Source organism: Pelophylax lessonae, assembly GCF_965119305.1.
Source record: "Pelophylax lessonae genome assembly, chromosome: 11".
Lineage (NCBI taxonomy): Eukaryota > Metazoa > Chordata > Amphibia > Anura > Ranidae > Pelophylax > Pelophylax lessonae.
The window spans coordinates 169,502,068-169,516,721 of NC_138778.1; the positions used below are offsets into that span (position 1 = coordinate 169,502,068).

The 14,654-nt window shown below is 43.2% G+C and overlaps 1 protein-coding gene across 1 annotated transcript in view; it reads left to right on the forward strand.

The window, feature by feature from the left end:
- LOC309566529 (zinc finger protein 281-like) overlaps positions 1–14,654 on the forward strand; it is a 71,328-nt gene that overhangs the window by 32,415 nt on the left and 24,259 nt on the right. The window contains exon 2 of the mRNA XM_082271702.1: positions 7,358–7,483. Within this exon, the coding sequence (XP_082127828.1) occupies positions 7,358–7,483 (126 nt within the window). The remainder of the gene's footprint in view (positions 1–7,357; positions 7,484–14,654) is intronic.

Here is a 14,654-nt window from a genome sequence, read left to right on the forward strand (position 1 = left end):
CAGATATACTGCAGCAGGGCGGCTTGGCTGCGCTCAGTCACGTAGTACTACGTGACTGAGTGCACGCGGTAGTCTGGCTGCGGAAGGAGCGACGGCATTTGCCGCTGTCCTTCTGGGATCGTCGGAGAAACGGAGAGAAGACCTGCCTGCTTATGTACACAAGGCAGGCGGATCTTCTGTCATACAGGCAGGAAGAGATCAGCAGTTTCAGCCAGCTGAAACTGCGATCTCTCTGTGTCTGTCACAGAACCATCTCCTCACACAGTGAGTAAGCACTTTAGTCATCCATTTAACCCCTTTGATTACCCCCCAGTATTAACCCCTTCCCTGCCAGTATCATTCATACAGTAACAGTGCATATTATTTAGCACTGATTACTGTATTAGTGTTTTTACGGTTTTAGTTTTTTTTTTCTTTTTTTTATTGTGAATATTTTATAACGGAAAGTAAAAAATATGGCTTTTTTTTTTTTTTTTTTCAAAATTGTTGCTTTTTTGTTTATAGCGCAATATCTAAAAACCGCAGAGGCGATCAAATACCATCAAAATAAGCTCTATTGGTGGGAAAAAAGGACATCAATTGTATTTGGGTACAGTGTTGCACGACCGCGCAATTTTCCGTTAAGGTAAAGCAGTGCCAAATCACAAAAAATGGCCTGTTTAATAAGAGGGTAAAATCTTCCCGGGGCTGAAGTGGTTAAAGGTCTCACATGGGGAAGAATACTTATCTTCTGCAGGCTAAGGGCAAGGAACCTCGTCGTAGACGTGGGCCTTCCTTCTCAGCTCATAAGAATTTTCGTCCCTCAGGGACGACTGACAAGGGCTCGAAGCCTTTCAGGGCCTTTTCTGGAGGATCCAAGTGAACCTGGTGTGGCAAGCCAAGATCGGGATTCTCCAGACCTGTGGACAGGGCTCCTTCTGCATGAAGGTGCGCCCTCTCCAGTATCGGGTTTTCGGACCCATGGACTTCCCAGCTGCAAGACAAGTGGGTCCTCAAAGTGATTCGGTCCAGCTACAAAATCAAGTTTTTGCTCTTGTCCCTGCAAAGGTTTTTTGCTTTCCAACTTGCGCCTGTTCCCAGGTCCTGTTTGGGGTGGTACAAGACCTGTGCCTTCAAGGGGGGATTGTCCCGGTTCTGACCTCGGAACAGTTTCATGGATTACTCCAATCCTGGACCTCAAGGCGCTAAACTGCTTTGTGGGGGTACAGAAGATCAGAACGGAGTCCGTTCAAACGGTGGTGGCATTCCTGCGTCAGGAGGATTTCCTCACCTCTATCGATATCAAGGATACCTACCTTCACTTTCCAAAATGTGCCAGTTGCAGGCATCATTCAGATATCTTTTTTTTTTTTTTTCAGCTGGCGATTCCCTTCACCATGAGAACAATCATAATGGCTTTTCAGCCGCTTTATCGTTCTTACAGGTGGCGGGAGGGGTCGTCCCCCCCCCCCCCCCCCCCCAGCCGCTCTCTGGTGCTTCTACTCGCCCGTGTGATCGCAAGTCTCTGACTCAGGAGGCCGGGCACGACGTGATGTCACGCCTTTTCAATAGTATACTTTACTGATCTCGGCTAAATAGCTGAGATTTTTTTGATTTTTTGATTTCTGGCTTTCTAGCCTGTAGGAAAGATTTGAGGTCTTATTGACCCCAGATCTCCCCATAAAGAGAACCTGTCATTCACTGTTCCTATTACAAGGGATGTTTACATTCCTTGTAATAGGAATAAAAGTGATCAAAAAAAAAAATAAAGGAAAAGTGTAAAAATAAACAAAAAAAAAAAATAATTGCACGCAGAAGTGAACACATGCGTTCGTCGCGGCCACATATGCAAACGGCATTCAATCCATACATGTGAGGTATCGCCGCAAACATTAGTGCAAGAGCAACAATTCTAGCCCAAGACCTCTTCTGTAACTCTAAAACTGGTAACCTGTAAAAAATGTTAGTGTCGCCTATAGAGATTTTTAAGTACTGAAGTTTGGTGTCATTCCACGAGTGTGCGCAATTTTAAAGCATGACATGTTGGGTATCTGTTTACTCGGCGTAACATCATCTTTCACATTATAAAAAAATTGGGCTAACTTTAGTATTTTTTTTTTTTTTTTTGGTTCATAAAACTTTTTTTTTTTTTTTTTTTTCAAAAAAACACGTTTGAAAAATGTCTGCGCAAATACCGTGTGACATAAAAAGTTGCAGTGACTGCCATTTTATTCCTAGGGTCTCTGCTAAAAAATATATATAATGTTTGAGGGTTCCGAGAAATTTTCTAGCAAAAAAAGTTGATTTTTGCATGTAGGAGCGGAGTGCCAGAATACGCGCGGTATGGAAGTGGTTAAGATTTGCTGAAGTCCAGTCTCTGATATATATGTTGGGAGTTTATTTAGGGACTGTTACCTATTCATCATAGGAAGCGCTGCATACCTTTTGTTAGAGTGAATAGCTAGGCTGCAGTAATGCCCCATCACTGTGCTGAAATTGCACTTTCGAAATCTTTTTGACCAATCCTGAATAGGCCTGCATCAGAGGCTGGAATATTGTAATTTTGTAAGTATTTCTTTTTTTTTTTTTTTTTTTTTTTAAATCAAATGCAGTATGCGCAGAAGTTTTTCTACCTTTAAAGCATTAGGGCGAAAAACCTTAGTGATTTAAAGTCTCAAAAAAAAAAAAAAAAGAATGTTTTATACTTACCTCCTCTGTGCAGTTGGTTTTGGACAGTGGCCCGTATCCTCCTTATCAGGTCCCTCTTCTGTGCTCTTGGCCCCTCCCTCCTGTTGAGTGCCACCACAGCAAGCAGCTTGTTGTGGGGGCACCTGAGCCAAGTCACAGGTCCCGGTGTCCATTCAGACACAGAGCCACGACCCGGCCTCTCTCCTGATTGACTGGCTGACTTTGACAGCAGCGAGAGCCAGTCGAACCGCGCTTCTGTCTCAGCCAATGAGGGGAGTCCAGGGCAGCTGAGACACTCCTGCTGGATAAAGATGGGCTCAGATAAGTATGGGGGGGGGGGGGGGGCTGCTACACACAGGTTTTTTTTTTTATCCAGATTTAAAAAAAAAAAAGCTGCCTTTACAATCACTTCAAGGCTTTAGAACCACTTTAAGTCCAAGGAAGTGCATGACATCTCCTGAACTTATCACTATTCTTTATATCTGGCAGGGTTACAGCTCCGCCTAGACCCTACACTAACAATTGGGGCTGTGAGGAGGAGAGAGAGGTCCACAGAGTAGTTATGCCCACCCTACCCCTGCTGCCTATTCAAAGAAGCCGTTGTCTTTTGCGAATTAGTTCACATAATGCAAATGATTCTCTGATTGGGCAGGGGTATGGGGAGAGGCAGGCATAGCAGCTGCACCACTCTAATGTTGAAGATGCTTAGACCTATGGATGTGAAAGAGCTTAGATCAGGCTCTTCCAGGAGTGCAGTAAAACTGTCAGATGTAAATAAGAGATCAGTCCAGGAGATCTCATTCACCTCCTTGGGCTTGACTCGTAGGGGTCGAAGTACAAAATCTGGTGCAGCTGTGCGTATTTATATATAAACATATTTATAATATACATTTTTTTTTTTCTTTTTTGTCCCCACACTTTTTCACCTGTTTGGATTGCAGGCACCCTCTACAAATAAACCTTGCATTAGGGTGCACAAAGCTGTTCTAAGGTATAACCTTTTTTGGGGTATTTGATTGAGAGGAGAGGAACTAGCACATCTGTCAGGTTTTTATCTCTGTATTTTTGTCTGTTCCCCTGTTTACCATTGTTTTCGAAAAAGTGAAAGTAAAAAATACTGGGCTGTTGCCAAAACAGCAAAAGAGGAGAAATCTTCCAATGCGGACACTAGCACCAAGCATCAGGTGTAATTTTAAATTGGGTTGCACTTTAATTTTTTTTATCGCGAGTACGAGTCCTGATACTTTCAGTCAAGTACTCGCCAAACATTCACAAATAGGAAATATCTGGTCAAATGCAAAAACTGCATAGTGTCCAGGTCCCGCCGATGATAGAAAATGACAGCCTCTGGAAGTGCTCACAGGGCTGGTGAAGTTTCGGGACCCCTGTGGGTATAGTGCAGAAGTGATGTCGGTTTGGGGGTGGACCGCCTTTACATCTCCTTCAGCCCTGTGATCACCTCCAGTGGGCGTGATTTTCTGTCATCAGCGGGACCGGGATACTTACGCAGATTTTTCATTTGAACTGTACTTAGCCCTCATTCACATTGGAGGCAGGTTTGCAGTCGTGCGAGTTCAGCTGAACTCAAAATTTCAAACCCACATTTCTTTTCCTGTTCGGAGGCGATTTGAAAGCCATTTATTGTGCGGGTTCATGCACAGATGTCTATTGAAATTGTTCCCGGAGTCGCCAAAAGTAGTGCAGGAACTACTTTTGGAAATCAGTGCGGTGTTGCATTGATTTGGACGGTGCCGTTGCCGGCAATAGGCTGCGATTTGGCATGACGTTTGACATGTCAAATCGCCCCAAAGTGAGTGGGGGCCTAATGTAAGTTCTGACGGTTTTTTTTTTTTGATAAGCTGGCCACTAAATGGCACTTTTCCCTTTCTGCACACACGAATTATAAGGGAAATTGCTTGCGGTTCTTTGCAGTGCGATTTTTTTTTTTTTTTTTTGCCCATTCTGTAGTGATGCAAATCGCACTGTGAAGTATCAGTTTCCGTATCGGGAGCATTTGCACGAGTACCAATGCGATTACCAATGCTCGAACAAATGCTTGGTATCGACAGCTGTATCGGTGCATCCCTAATTTTGAACATACATGGGCTTATGTATAAAAAGGGTGGTAACAGGAATCCTGAGTGCTGATGATCACAGCCAATCACAATCCTTGTTTGATTTTCACAGCTAGACTACAGAAACAAGTGAAGCTTATTGGTTGTTGGAACCAACAATGGTTTTTCTTTACCACCATCTTCATGCATAATTCCAACATAATTTGGCTCCCATGATTTGTATAGGTTATCAGAGTTGTGTCGGAGTTTGTGAGACATTGGGGAGAATTGATAAAACGTGTCTGAGACCAGCTTTTGCTCAGCTGGAGCGCAGGCATCTTCTTCCAAATGTTCATTTTTTTTAGGCTGTGGGGGAAAAACATGAAAGAAGCTGATTGGCCCTTATGGGCAATGTCTTTGAGATAAAACTTGTCCTGGGCACTTTAAACTACCCCCCCAGTTGTGCGTAACTCATCTAACATTATTGAAACCTATGGTGCCTACCCTCGGTTACAACCCCTGGATGTCCTGCTGGTGCTAAAGGTGAGCGAGTCACGCAAGTTGATCTTGACATTTTATGACATGCTTATCACCCCGTTGGCTACTCAGTTGGCATATTCCCTTAAGTCTAGATGGGAGGTGGATGCCGGGAGATGGATGATGGGGACTGGAGTGAGGTGCTGGAGGTGAGCAGGTTAGTGTCTCCTAAAATGTCAGACAGACTAACAAATCTACATCCTCCACGGGGCCTATCTCACACCGGTTAGACAGTCTAAGTTTGATCCTTCTCGGAGCCCGGACTGCCCCAAGTGTCTGTTGTCCATTGGCACCTTTGAGCACCTTATCTGGCACTGCCCCCGGATTAATCGCTATTGGGAGCAGGTGGTGCAGTTCCTGCATGATCAGATGGGCTCACCGGTTTTACTGGACCCCAGGCAATGTCTATTGGGACTATTTCCAGACTCGGATCTGGACAAATGTATGCTGAAATTCCTACATGAGACCTTATTTAGTGCTCGGAATGTGTTGGATTCAATCCTTGACTCCTACTCTTGCTGCCTGGATTACTGAAGTGAATGCTACTTTGCCTTACAAGAGAATTCTATATATTATTAACAGGGGGTGTCCAACTAAATACAATAAGATCTGGGACAGGTGGCTGCAGTCCTCTCAGACGTGTAGTTCTTGATTTGTTCCTTTAACCTGTATGTGTCCATGGATGTGGTCTAGAATTCCGGTCTTGAGCTCATGTGCTATATTCCCGCTTGCATATACTTGGTGGATACGGATGACTCTGGGACTGCCTGATATTACCCGTTATGTTCATGCATAATACCTTTTCTCTTACGTCCTCCGACAGTCGCCGCCGCCTCTAAGTCATCACTTTTGGGTATTGACTTCTGCTCCGCAGGAGTAGCTAGGCATAAAGACTTAGTCAAAAGAACAAAGGCATTTGCATATACACACCCATGGGGGCTGTCCCATCTGGTCAATACCCCCCTGCAGTGACCACTCCCAACTCAGTTTCATTCTGCCTAGCGTCAGGAATAGTCAGGCTTCCCTGTGCTGGGGCTACAGTCTCAGCCTATCTAATCTTTTATTTGATTTTCTTTGAAAATGCCAGTTTTTTCTTACTTTACTAGCTGTTTATTTTGTCAGCTTTTAGTTTTTAGTCGACTCTTCGGAAGAAGATGGATCATGCGGTGCTGGGATTCGGACTGGCTAGGTTTATCGTATATGGGTTAGGCTGCGTTCACATGTGGGCGTAGCGGATCGCGGGCAGAATCACAGCGATCCAGGAATCATTGCAAATCGCGGGACGCCTGTGCGATGCCTGTAATTTGCAATGGCACCCCAAACGCTGTGCGATGTTGCCGCGATTTCCGCCTTCCGGATCGCGGTAACAACTCGCAAACAGAATCGCGGAGCGCATGACGCCCCAAAAAGTTACAAGAGCTTCTTTTGCGCGGTTACCGCGATTCGGCAGGCGGAAATCGCGGCAACATCGCACAGCGTTTGGGGTGCCATTGCAAATCACAGGCATCGCACAGGCGTCCCGCGATTTGCAATGATTTTCGGATCGTGGGCAGAATCGCGGTGATCCGCTACGCCCACATGTGAATGTAGCCTAAATGTCCTGTCACACTTGTCCTACAACTGCAGTGTAGAGCCACGTATGTTATCTGGGGTTTTTTGTTTGTATTTTGTTCCCTTTTTCTTCTCCTCATTTATATTGGCATGCATCTCCTGTTGTGTATGCATTAATATGCTGCTTTGTATACTTTTTGTGCATACTTTGTTTACTGTACAGTTCAATAAACTGTTTATGATTTAAAAAAAAAAAGTTACAAAAACAAATTACATTATTTAAACCTATTGGGGGGACTTTCCATTCAAGAAAGATGTCAGGTAGGCTGGTTCATTGTTTTACTGAAAGTGCGTAATGGTATCTCACAGAATAATAATAAAAGCCAGCCTATATCAGTAATGTACATGCATTGCATAGAAAAGGCATCGTTTTTAGCCAGTGCAAGTTTTTCAGTTTCTCCCTTTGTTGTGTAAATGACAAAAAATTAGCCTTTAGAAGTTCAGACTGTAAGAATGTTAAAGCTTATCGTCCACCTGTTTTCTCACAGCTGTTCTTAAGAACTGAAAGAAATGGCTTCGATCCAAAACAAACTCCATCCATGAAGAAGAACAGGCGTCCAAGCTCAGAAGGTCACGAAGCAAAATCCAAACGCAGGCGGAGCGACTCCTCTAAAGTAAGAGCATTCCTGTGCTCAGGGGAATTGTACCTACCTTTCTTCTACCACTGTAGTCATTGCAAATGTCGTGATCTGAGACTCCAGGCAAATATAATTGCAGGATTTTATTTATATTTCCCAGATATGTGAACTACTTTTTGCTTATAGCTGCAGGTATCTACTATGTGCACAGTTCAAAAGCCATCTGATAATGGTACCCACCCATCTAGTGATTTATGGTTTTGGTTTTTTCCTAAAGCTGCCATAGATGGTTTAAATCAAATCTCGGCCCGCTCAGCAGGGACCCGCTGAGAACATTCGAACCATGTGTGGGCAGGCTGGTTGTACCCAAGTTGATCAGTCAACTTGGGTACAACCAGCATGTCGGATTTTTAATGCAATTATTGCCAGCGGCTATAGAGGCTAGCAATAATCACTGTGTGTTTTCCGGGGTAGGAGAGCTGCCTCCCCCAATGGGGAAGAGACAATAACTTAGTGGAAGGGATTCCACATCAACACTCACTGTGTTTGATCAATCAAGTGATTTTCTTTCCTGCAACCACAAAAAAATCGCTCCATCTATGCCCACCATTTGTAGCACCCCCTCCCCAGCCTACTCCTTGGATAACAAAAGAGCCGCATGTTAATGTATTTCCTTGTCCTTTCTCCTTCTTCAAGCTTGTACTGTGTTGGTCTGCTACACTTTACAGATACAAACATTTTGGTTCAGACTGCTGACCCTCCTTTTCCCAGTTTCAGCACTGCTGTATAAGGGAAATTGTAGGCTAATATAGAGAATTATACAAGCCAATCATAACTCTATATTTAGACTGCATTAACTACTTGTCTTCTGTGCACTTAAACACCCTTCCCATCCAGACCAATTTTTAGCTTTCAGTGCTCTCACACTTTGACTGACAATTGCGCGGTCATGCTACACTGTACCCATATGAAATTTTTATCATTTTTTTCACACAAATAGAGCTTTCTTTTGGTGGTATGTAATCATCTCTGGGTTTTTTATTTTTTACAAAAAAGAAAGAAAAAAGACAGAAAATTTTGAAAAAAAGTGTTTTTTTTATTTTTTGCGAGTAAATTTTGAAAATAAATTTTTCTCCTTCACTGATGTGCGCTGATGAGGCGGCGCTGATGTGGCGGCACTGATGTGCGCTGATAGGCTGCACTGATGAGGTGGCACTTATGGGCACTGATGAGGAGGTACTAATATGCCGCACTGATGAGCACTGAGAGGCGCCACTGAGAGGCGCCACTGAGAGGCGCCACTGAGAGGCGCCACTGACGGGTGGCACTGATGGACACTGACGGGTGGCACTGATGGACACTGACGGGCTGCACCATCAGTGCCCACACTCAGTGCCCATAGTGCTGCCAGTCAGTGCTCATCAGTGCCTAGATGAGCAGGCACATGGGCACTGACTGACAGCACTATGGGCACTGATGGCGGGCACTGTGTATATGTTTGTTTTACCTCTAGTAATCGGGGCACTGGTGATCGGTGCCCTGATTACATTTTTCTTTGTCCCCGGCGCTGTGCAGCTCTCCTCCTTCCTCACACTGCAGGCTCCGTGTGAGGAAGGAGCGCTGGCGATGAGAGATGATCTCATATGTTTACATATGAGATCATCTCTCATTGGACGGTCCGATCACGTGGTGAATGGCCGCTGTGATTGGCCATTCACCACGATCTGTGATCTGCTGTGTCCAAGGGACATGGCCGACACAGATTTTCCCCGATGCGCGCGCGGGGAGACTGTTTCTGGGAGGCCGTTTTAAAACGGCCTCCCGAAAATTCAAGTCCGCGCTGCAGCCGTATATAGGCTGTAGCGCGGATGGGAGGTGGTTAAATATATAAGGATTAAGGGGTGTTCCTATTATTTGCCTGGATTCCAGATTTAAGGCGGTATTAAACCCAAACGCTTATTACAGGGGTCTCCAAACTTTTTTAACAAGGGGCTAATTTACTCTCCTTCAGACTTTAGGGGGGCCGGACTGCGGCCAGCGGGAATAGAACATTTTCTAAGCATCAGTGGGAATAAACAGTGCCCCAGCTTTGGTATAAGAGGGAGGAATAGTGCCCCATTGTTGGTGCCAGTGGCAGGAATTATGCCCCATTTTTAGTATCAGAGGGCAGAATAGTGCCCCATATCAGTGGGATAAATAGTGCCCCAAGGGCTAGATAAAGGCAAGCAAAGGGCCGCATCTGGCCCCCGGGCCGCAGTTTGGAGACCCCTGGCTTATTATATTGAAGCTTACAAACTCTTAGATCTGATATCTGCATTAGTTTTATTTTTTAGGCTTTCCTTCATTTTTCATCTGGTGATCCAGCCAGTAAGACCCCGTTCACACAGAGGCGACGCTACTTGCTGGGGCGACCTGTGAAGTCGCGGTGAACAGCGTGCACCGCAACCTCGGCGCGACATGCACGGACTTCATATCATTGAAGTCAATGCAGGTCGCCTCCAGGTCGCCCCAAAGTAGTACAGGACCCTTTTTCTAAGTCAGAGCGACTTGTGTTGCTCCTATTAGAACCGGTCCTGTGCTAATCAATGGCAGGTGACCCACCGCGACTTGTCAGGTGACCAAGTCGCCTGACAAGTCGCGCTAGTGTGAATGGGGACTAAGCCTTCTTTTTTTTTTTTTTTTGTTTCAAAAGTGCAAGCTCTCTTCCAAATGTATCAATTTACAGGGTTGAGATAAACTATTCAACATTGGCAGGGGGTGCCTATAATCAAGTTTAAAAACCTTTATCCCAAAAGTAGAACGAAAAGTTTGCTGTTTTTAATTATAAAGTGTTAGCTTCTATTTGTTAGTGTATCTAAATCTACTAGTGCATTTAGCACTACTCCACAGACTGAAAATGCTGCTGTCTACTGTGCCCCCTGTGCTTACTCATAGAGTGAAGCCACTCTTATAAGGGAAGCGTGTTACTGGCCAGATCACCAGGTGAAAGTGAGAAAAGACAGCCTAAATAATATTACATTTTTTCTCATTCTTTTAGTTATTTTTATTCTTTCTTTTGCCTTTTTTTGTCATTCTTCGTTAGCTGTGTCTGTATGCTCCTGCCTATATTTTCAGCTTTGGTAGTTGAGCTATATGTGTGTGCACAGATCACCTATGTGTAGGATTAAATGTGCACAGCCTTTTCTACTATTTGACTACATGAGCAAATCCAAAAAAATTGTGAATAGTCCCACCCACTATACAGTAAAATCGAAGTTTTAGATACTAAACTGGGCAAGGGATTATAAAGTATTAATAAATGTAAAATTAGGTATTAATACAGATGATTTGTGGAAACAAATAGGAAGTAGCCATTGCTTTAAGAGCTGCACCGAAAAATTTTGGCAGCCGAAACATATCTGGCGAAAATGGTGCTATTAGCATTTTGCCGAAAGAGAAGAAGCTGCCGAAAATGCACACAATTTTTTGCTGCAATTTTACCACAATTTTACTTTACTTATGGTTTCTTTTTCATAGGTCATCATGTGACTCAAAAACTGCATCAAAAACCGTTACCCGAGTGCGTTATTGATGCATTCTTTCAGCGTTTTCAATGCAATTCAATAGGGTGGTGCGTTTTTTTTTTATCTGACCAATAATGCAGCAAGCAAGATTTTTTTTTTTTAACACCACAATGGAAGCGCAACGGACCAGTGTGAAGACATACATACAATTTAAAAAAAAATGTATCCCTTTAAAGCTTTTCTTGCGCCAAATTTGCACCTCCTGATATAGATCTAGATATATAGAGAGAGAAAGGGATATATATAATATTGTTATTTCTCTGTCGCTCATTGACAGACGTAGTCTTCTTGATTCACATCAATTGGGTTATGTTGTCTCCGCAGGAGTAGGACTAGGCAGAAAGAAAAAACGTTCTGGCTCCACCCTAGGGGCAGTCCCAGAGGGTATATCCTCCCTCTCTCTGCTACAAGGAATCAGTTTTTTTCTGTCTAGTCAGGAGTAAGGACGTTACTTGCTGGGATCTTTTGGTCCTGGAAAGATTATTTTTTTTAGAAAAAATATATATATTTTTTTTTTTTTCCGTTGGAATTTTTATTTGAGTCTCATTCTTTGTTTATAATGAGCCTTTAAAACTTCTAGTTGGCACCGGTTGGGCCTTCTAGATTGGATTTTGATTTCTGTCAATCCCACCCCTCATTTGTGGCACTGCTTCTGGATGTCCCAATTGATGTGAATCAAGAAGACTACGTCTGTCAATGAGCGACAGAGAAAATCGGATTTTTGTAAGATCTTACCGTAAAATCCTTTTCTCTTAGCTCATTGACAGACGTAGTACCCGCCCCTCTATCATTGAGTTGGGTTGGGTTAAATTCTCTGTTGCTGCTTTATAACAGAACTGATTCCTTGTAGCAGAGAGAGGGAGGATATACCCTCTGGGCCTGCCCCTAGGGTGGAGCCAGAACGTTTTTTCTTTCTGCCTAGTCCTACTCCTGCGGAGACAACATAACCCAATTGATGTGAATCAAGAAGACTACGTCTGTCAATGAGCTAAGAGAAAAGGATTTTACGGTAAGATCTTACAAAAATCCGATTTTTTTATTGCAATAGAATAGTGGATTTGTGCCCTCACTTCACCATTTTACCCTCTCTACTCTCTACTTCTGATCATCACCGTCACCAGGATTCGTGGGGGTAGATCCAAAATTTGGAGTTGCCACCAGAACAGGGGTGAAGATAAACATTTTCCAATGGGCACTCAACTGTATAAAATGAAATGTTTACATTGGACAGAGATATATAATCTCTCTCCAGAAACCCTGGAGGATACAATGGTGAAAGTTTTTTTTTTTTTTTTTTTTTATGTCACATCTCAATACACCTGTTTATCCAATGCAAATTTTCACTTAAAAAATACACTAAAGTAAATTTTAGTGCAAGCAATGTCGATTACCCAATAAGGTTGCAATGAGTAAACAGATACCCAGTGTATCAAAAATTGTGCATACATGTGAACTGGCGACAAACTTTAGTGGGTAAAATTGTCTGTAGCTGACATTTTTAAAAGCCTTTACACAAGTTATCAATTTACAGTTAACCGTGAATAATGACCTTGGAGTAAATGCTAGCGCAAGTGTCATCGTTTGTTGGCGCATCCTCCATATTTTTAGTGCGTGTTTTTTTATTTTTTTATTTTTCAGGATTTATATAGCACCAACAGTTTGATTGTTTAAGCTCAGACCCAACTCTACAAATTTTAAACAGTCCTGGCCTGACAGCCACTGTGCTTGTTTTTGTCTTTTTTTTTTTATTTTTCTTGCAATAGGTAGGAATACTGTTCGATTTGCGGTGACTCTATTGCGGCAAAATTGGTACTGTAGCGCTGGACAGTAATATTCACTTTGGAGCTAGTTATCAGGATCTAATTTGTCTTGGGTCTATATTCAGCGGGTAAAATAAGTATTGAACACGTCACCATTTTTCTAGGTAAATCTATTTGTAAAGGTGCTGTGACATGAAATTTTCACCACATGTCTGTAACAACCCATGCAATCCATACATACAAAGAAACCAAAATAATTTCAAAAAATTAAGTTGTGTAATAAAACGGAATGACACAGGGAAAAATGATTGAACGCATGAAGAAAGGGATGTGCAAAAAAGCATGGAAATCCAAGACACCAGATGAAATCTATCCGTATTTAGAAAGCAATCCTGCTCTTTGTCAGTGCAAATGATATCTGCTGGTTTAGTCTTAGCTGATGGCCTATAAAAAAGGTGTCTCCTTATCAGTATGTCATACAAACATCCCATGATGGGTAAAAGCAAAGAGCTGTCAAGACCTTTTGTAACCTTATTGTTGCAAAACCTACTGATGGCATTGGTCACAGTAGGATTTCTAAACTTCAGAATGTTTGTAAGCATTATTTGGACCACAATCTGGAAGTGGAAAGAACAGTTTCACCATAAACCGGCCACGACCAGGTGCTCCTCGCAAGATTTCTGGCAGTGAAGTGAAAAGAATTATCAGGAGGACCACTAAATTTGTTTCAAAGAAAACAAGTAATGCACTCAACCACCATGACCTGTATGCACAATCGCCACGCAAGACTCCAATGCTAAAGAAAAGCATGTTGAAGCTCGTTTAAAGTTTGCTGAACAACATTTAGACAAGCCTGTTAAATACTGGAAGAATATAGTCTGGTCAGATGAGACCAAAATCAAACTCTTTGGATGCCACAATACACTCCGAACAAGGTCAAATGGCACTGCACATCACCCCAAAAACACCCCTATACCAACAGTGAAGTTTGGAGATGGTAACATCATGGTGTGGGACTGTTTTTCAGCATACGATATTGGCAAATTTCATATCTTTTTAAAGGCAGGATGAATGGAAAAATGTACCAAAACATTCTTGATAAAAAATCTGCTGCCATCTACCAGGATGATGAAGATGGAAACGAGGGTGGAAATTTCAGCAAGACAATGATCCCAAACACACAGCCAAGAAACTCTCAATTGGTTTCAAAGAGAGAAAATATCTGATAAATGCAGGGGTGCCAATTTTTTTGGGCATGACTACATAATGACTTAAACCTTAAGGTGACCCGTTTTTTTTGTATGGACTTTTTTCTCTTTCGTTCACTGACGGACACAGCTCCATGTCTTCTTAGATCCTTGGGCTTATGTTGCTCTCCAGGAGTAGGACTAGGCGGAAACAATTTTGGCTACGCCCCCTGAGGCAGTCCCAGGGGGTATACTATCACTTTTATTTTTTTCTGCCTAGTTAGGAATAAGGATCTTGCTCCCTCCCAGGATCTGCGGTCCTGGCATTTTTTCCTTTTTAAATGGAATTTTTTATTTAATCTTTGTAGTTCACACAGGAACAGAAAACAATCAACAGCTGGACTGGGTGATGCACTGAATGTCCTAGATCCTTATGGCCATCCCAGTCTGGCTTGCGAGTCCGTCCCAACTATTAGCTCTGCGCAAGGTTGGCCGTGACATAGCCCCACTGGATGGGAGCTGGCCGGTGAGTGAAACCCCTTGCAAGGTCGGATAGCCCTGGTCACAACAGCTGTCACGATCAGAGTCGCAGCGTACCTCAGGCTTCAGCACCCCCATTCCAAGATGGTGCAGTGAACTGCCAGGAGTGGTGCCCGCCTAATGCTAAAATGTGGTGAGTAGCGTCCCCTCTTTTCTC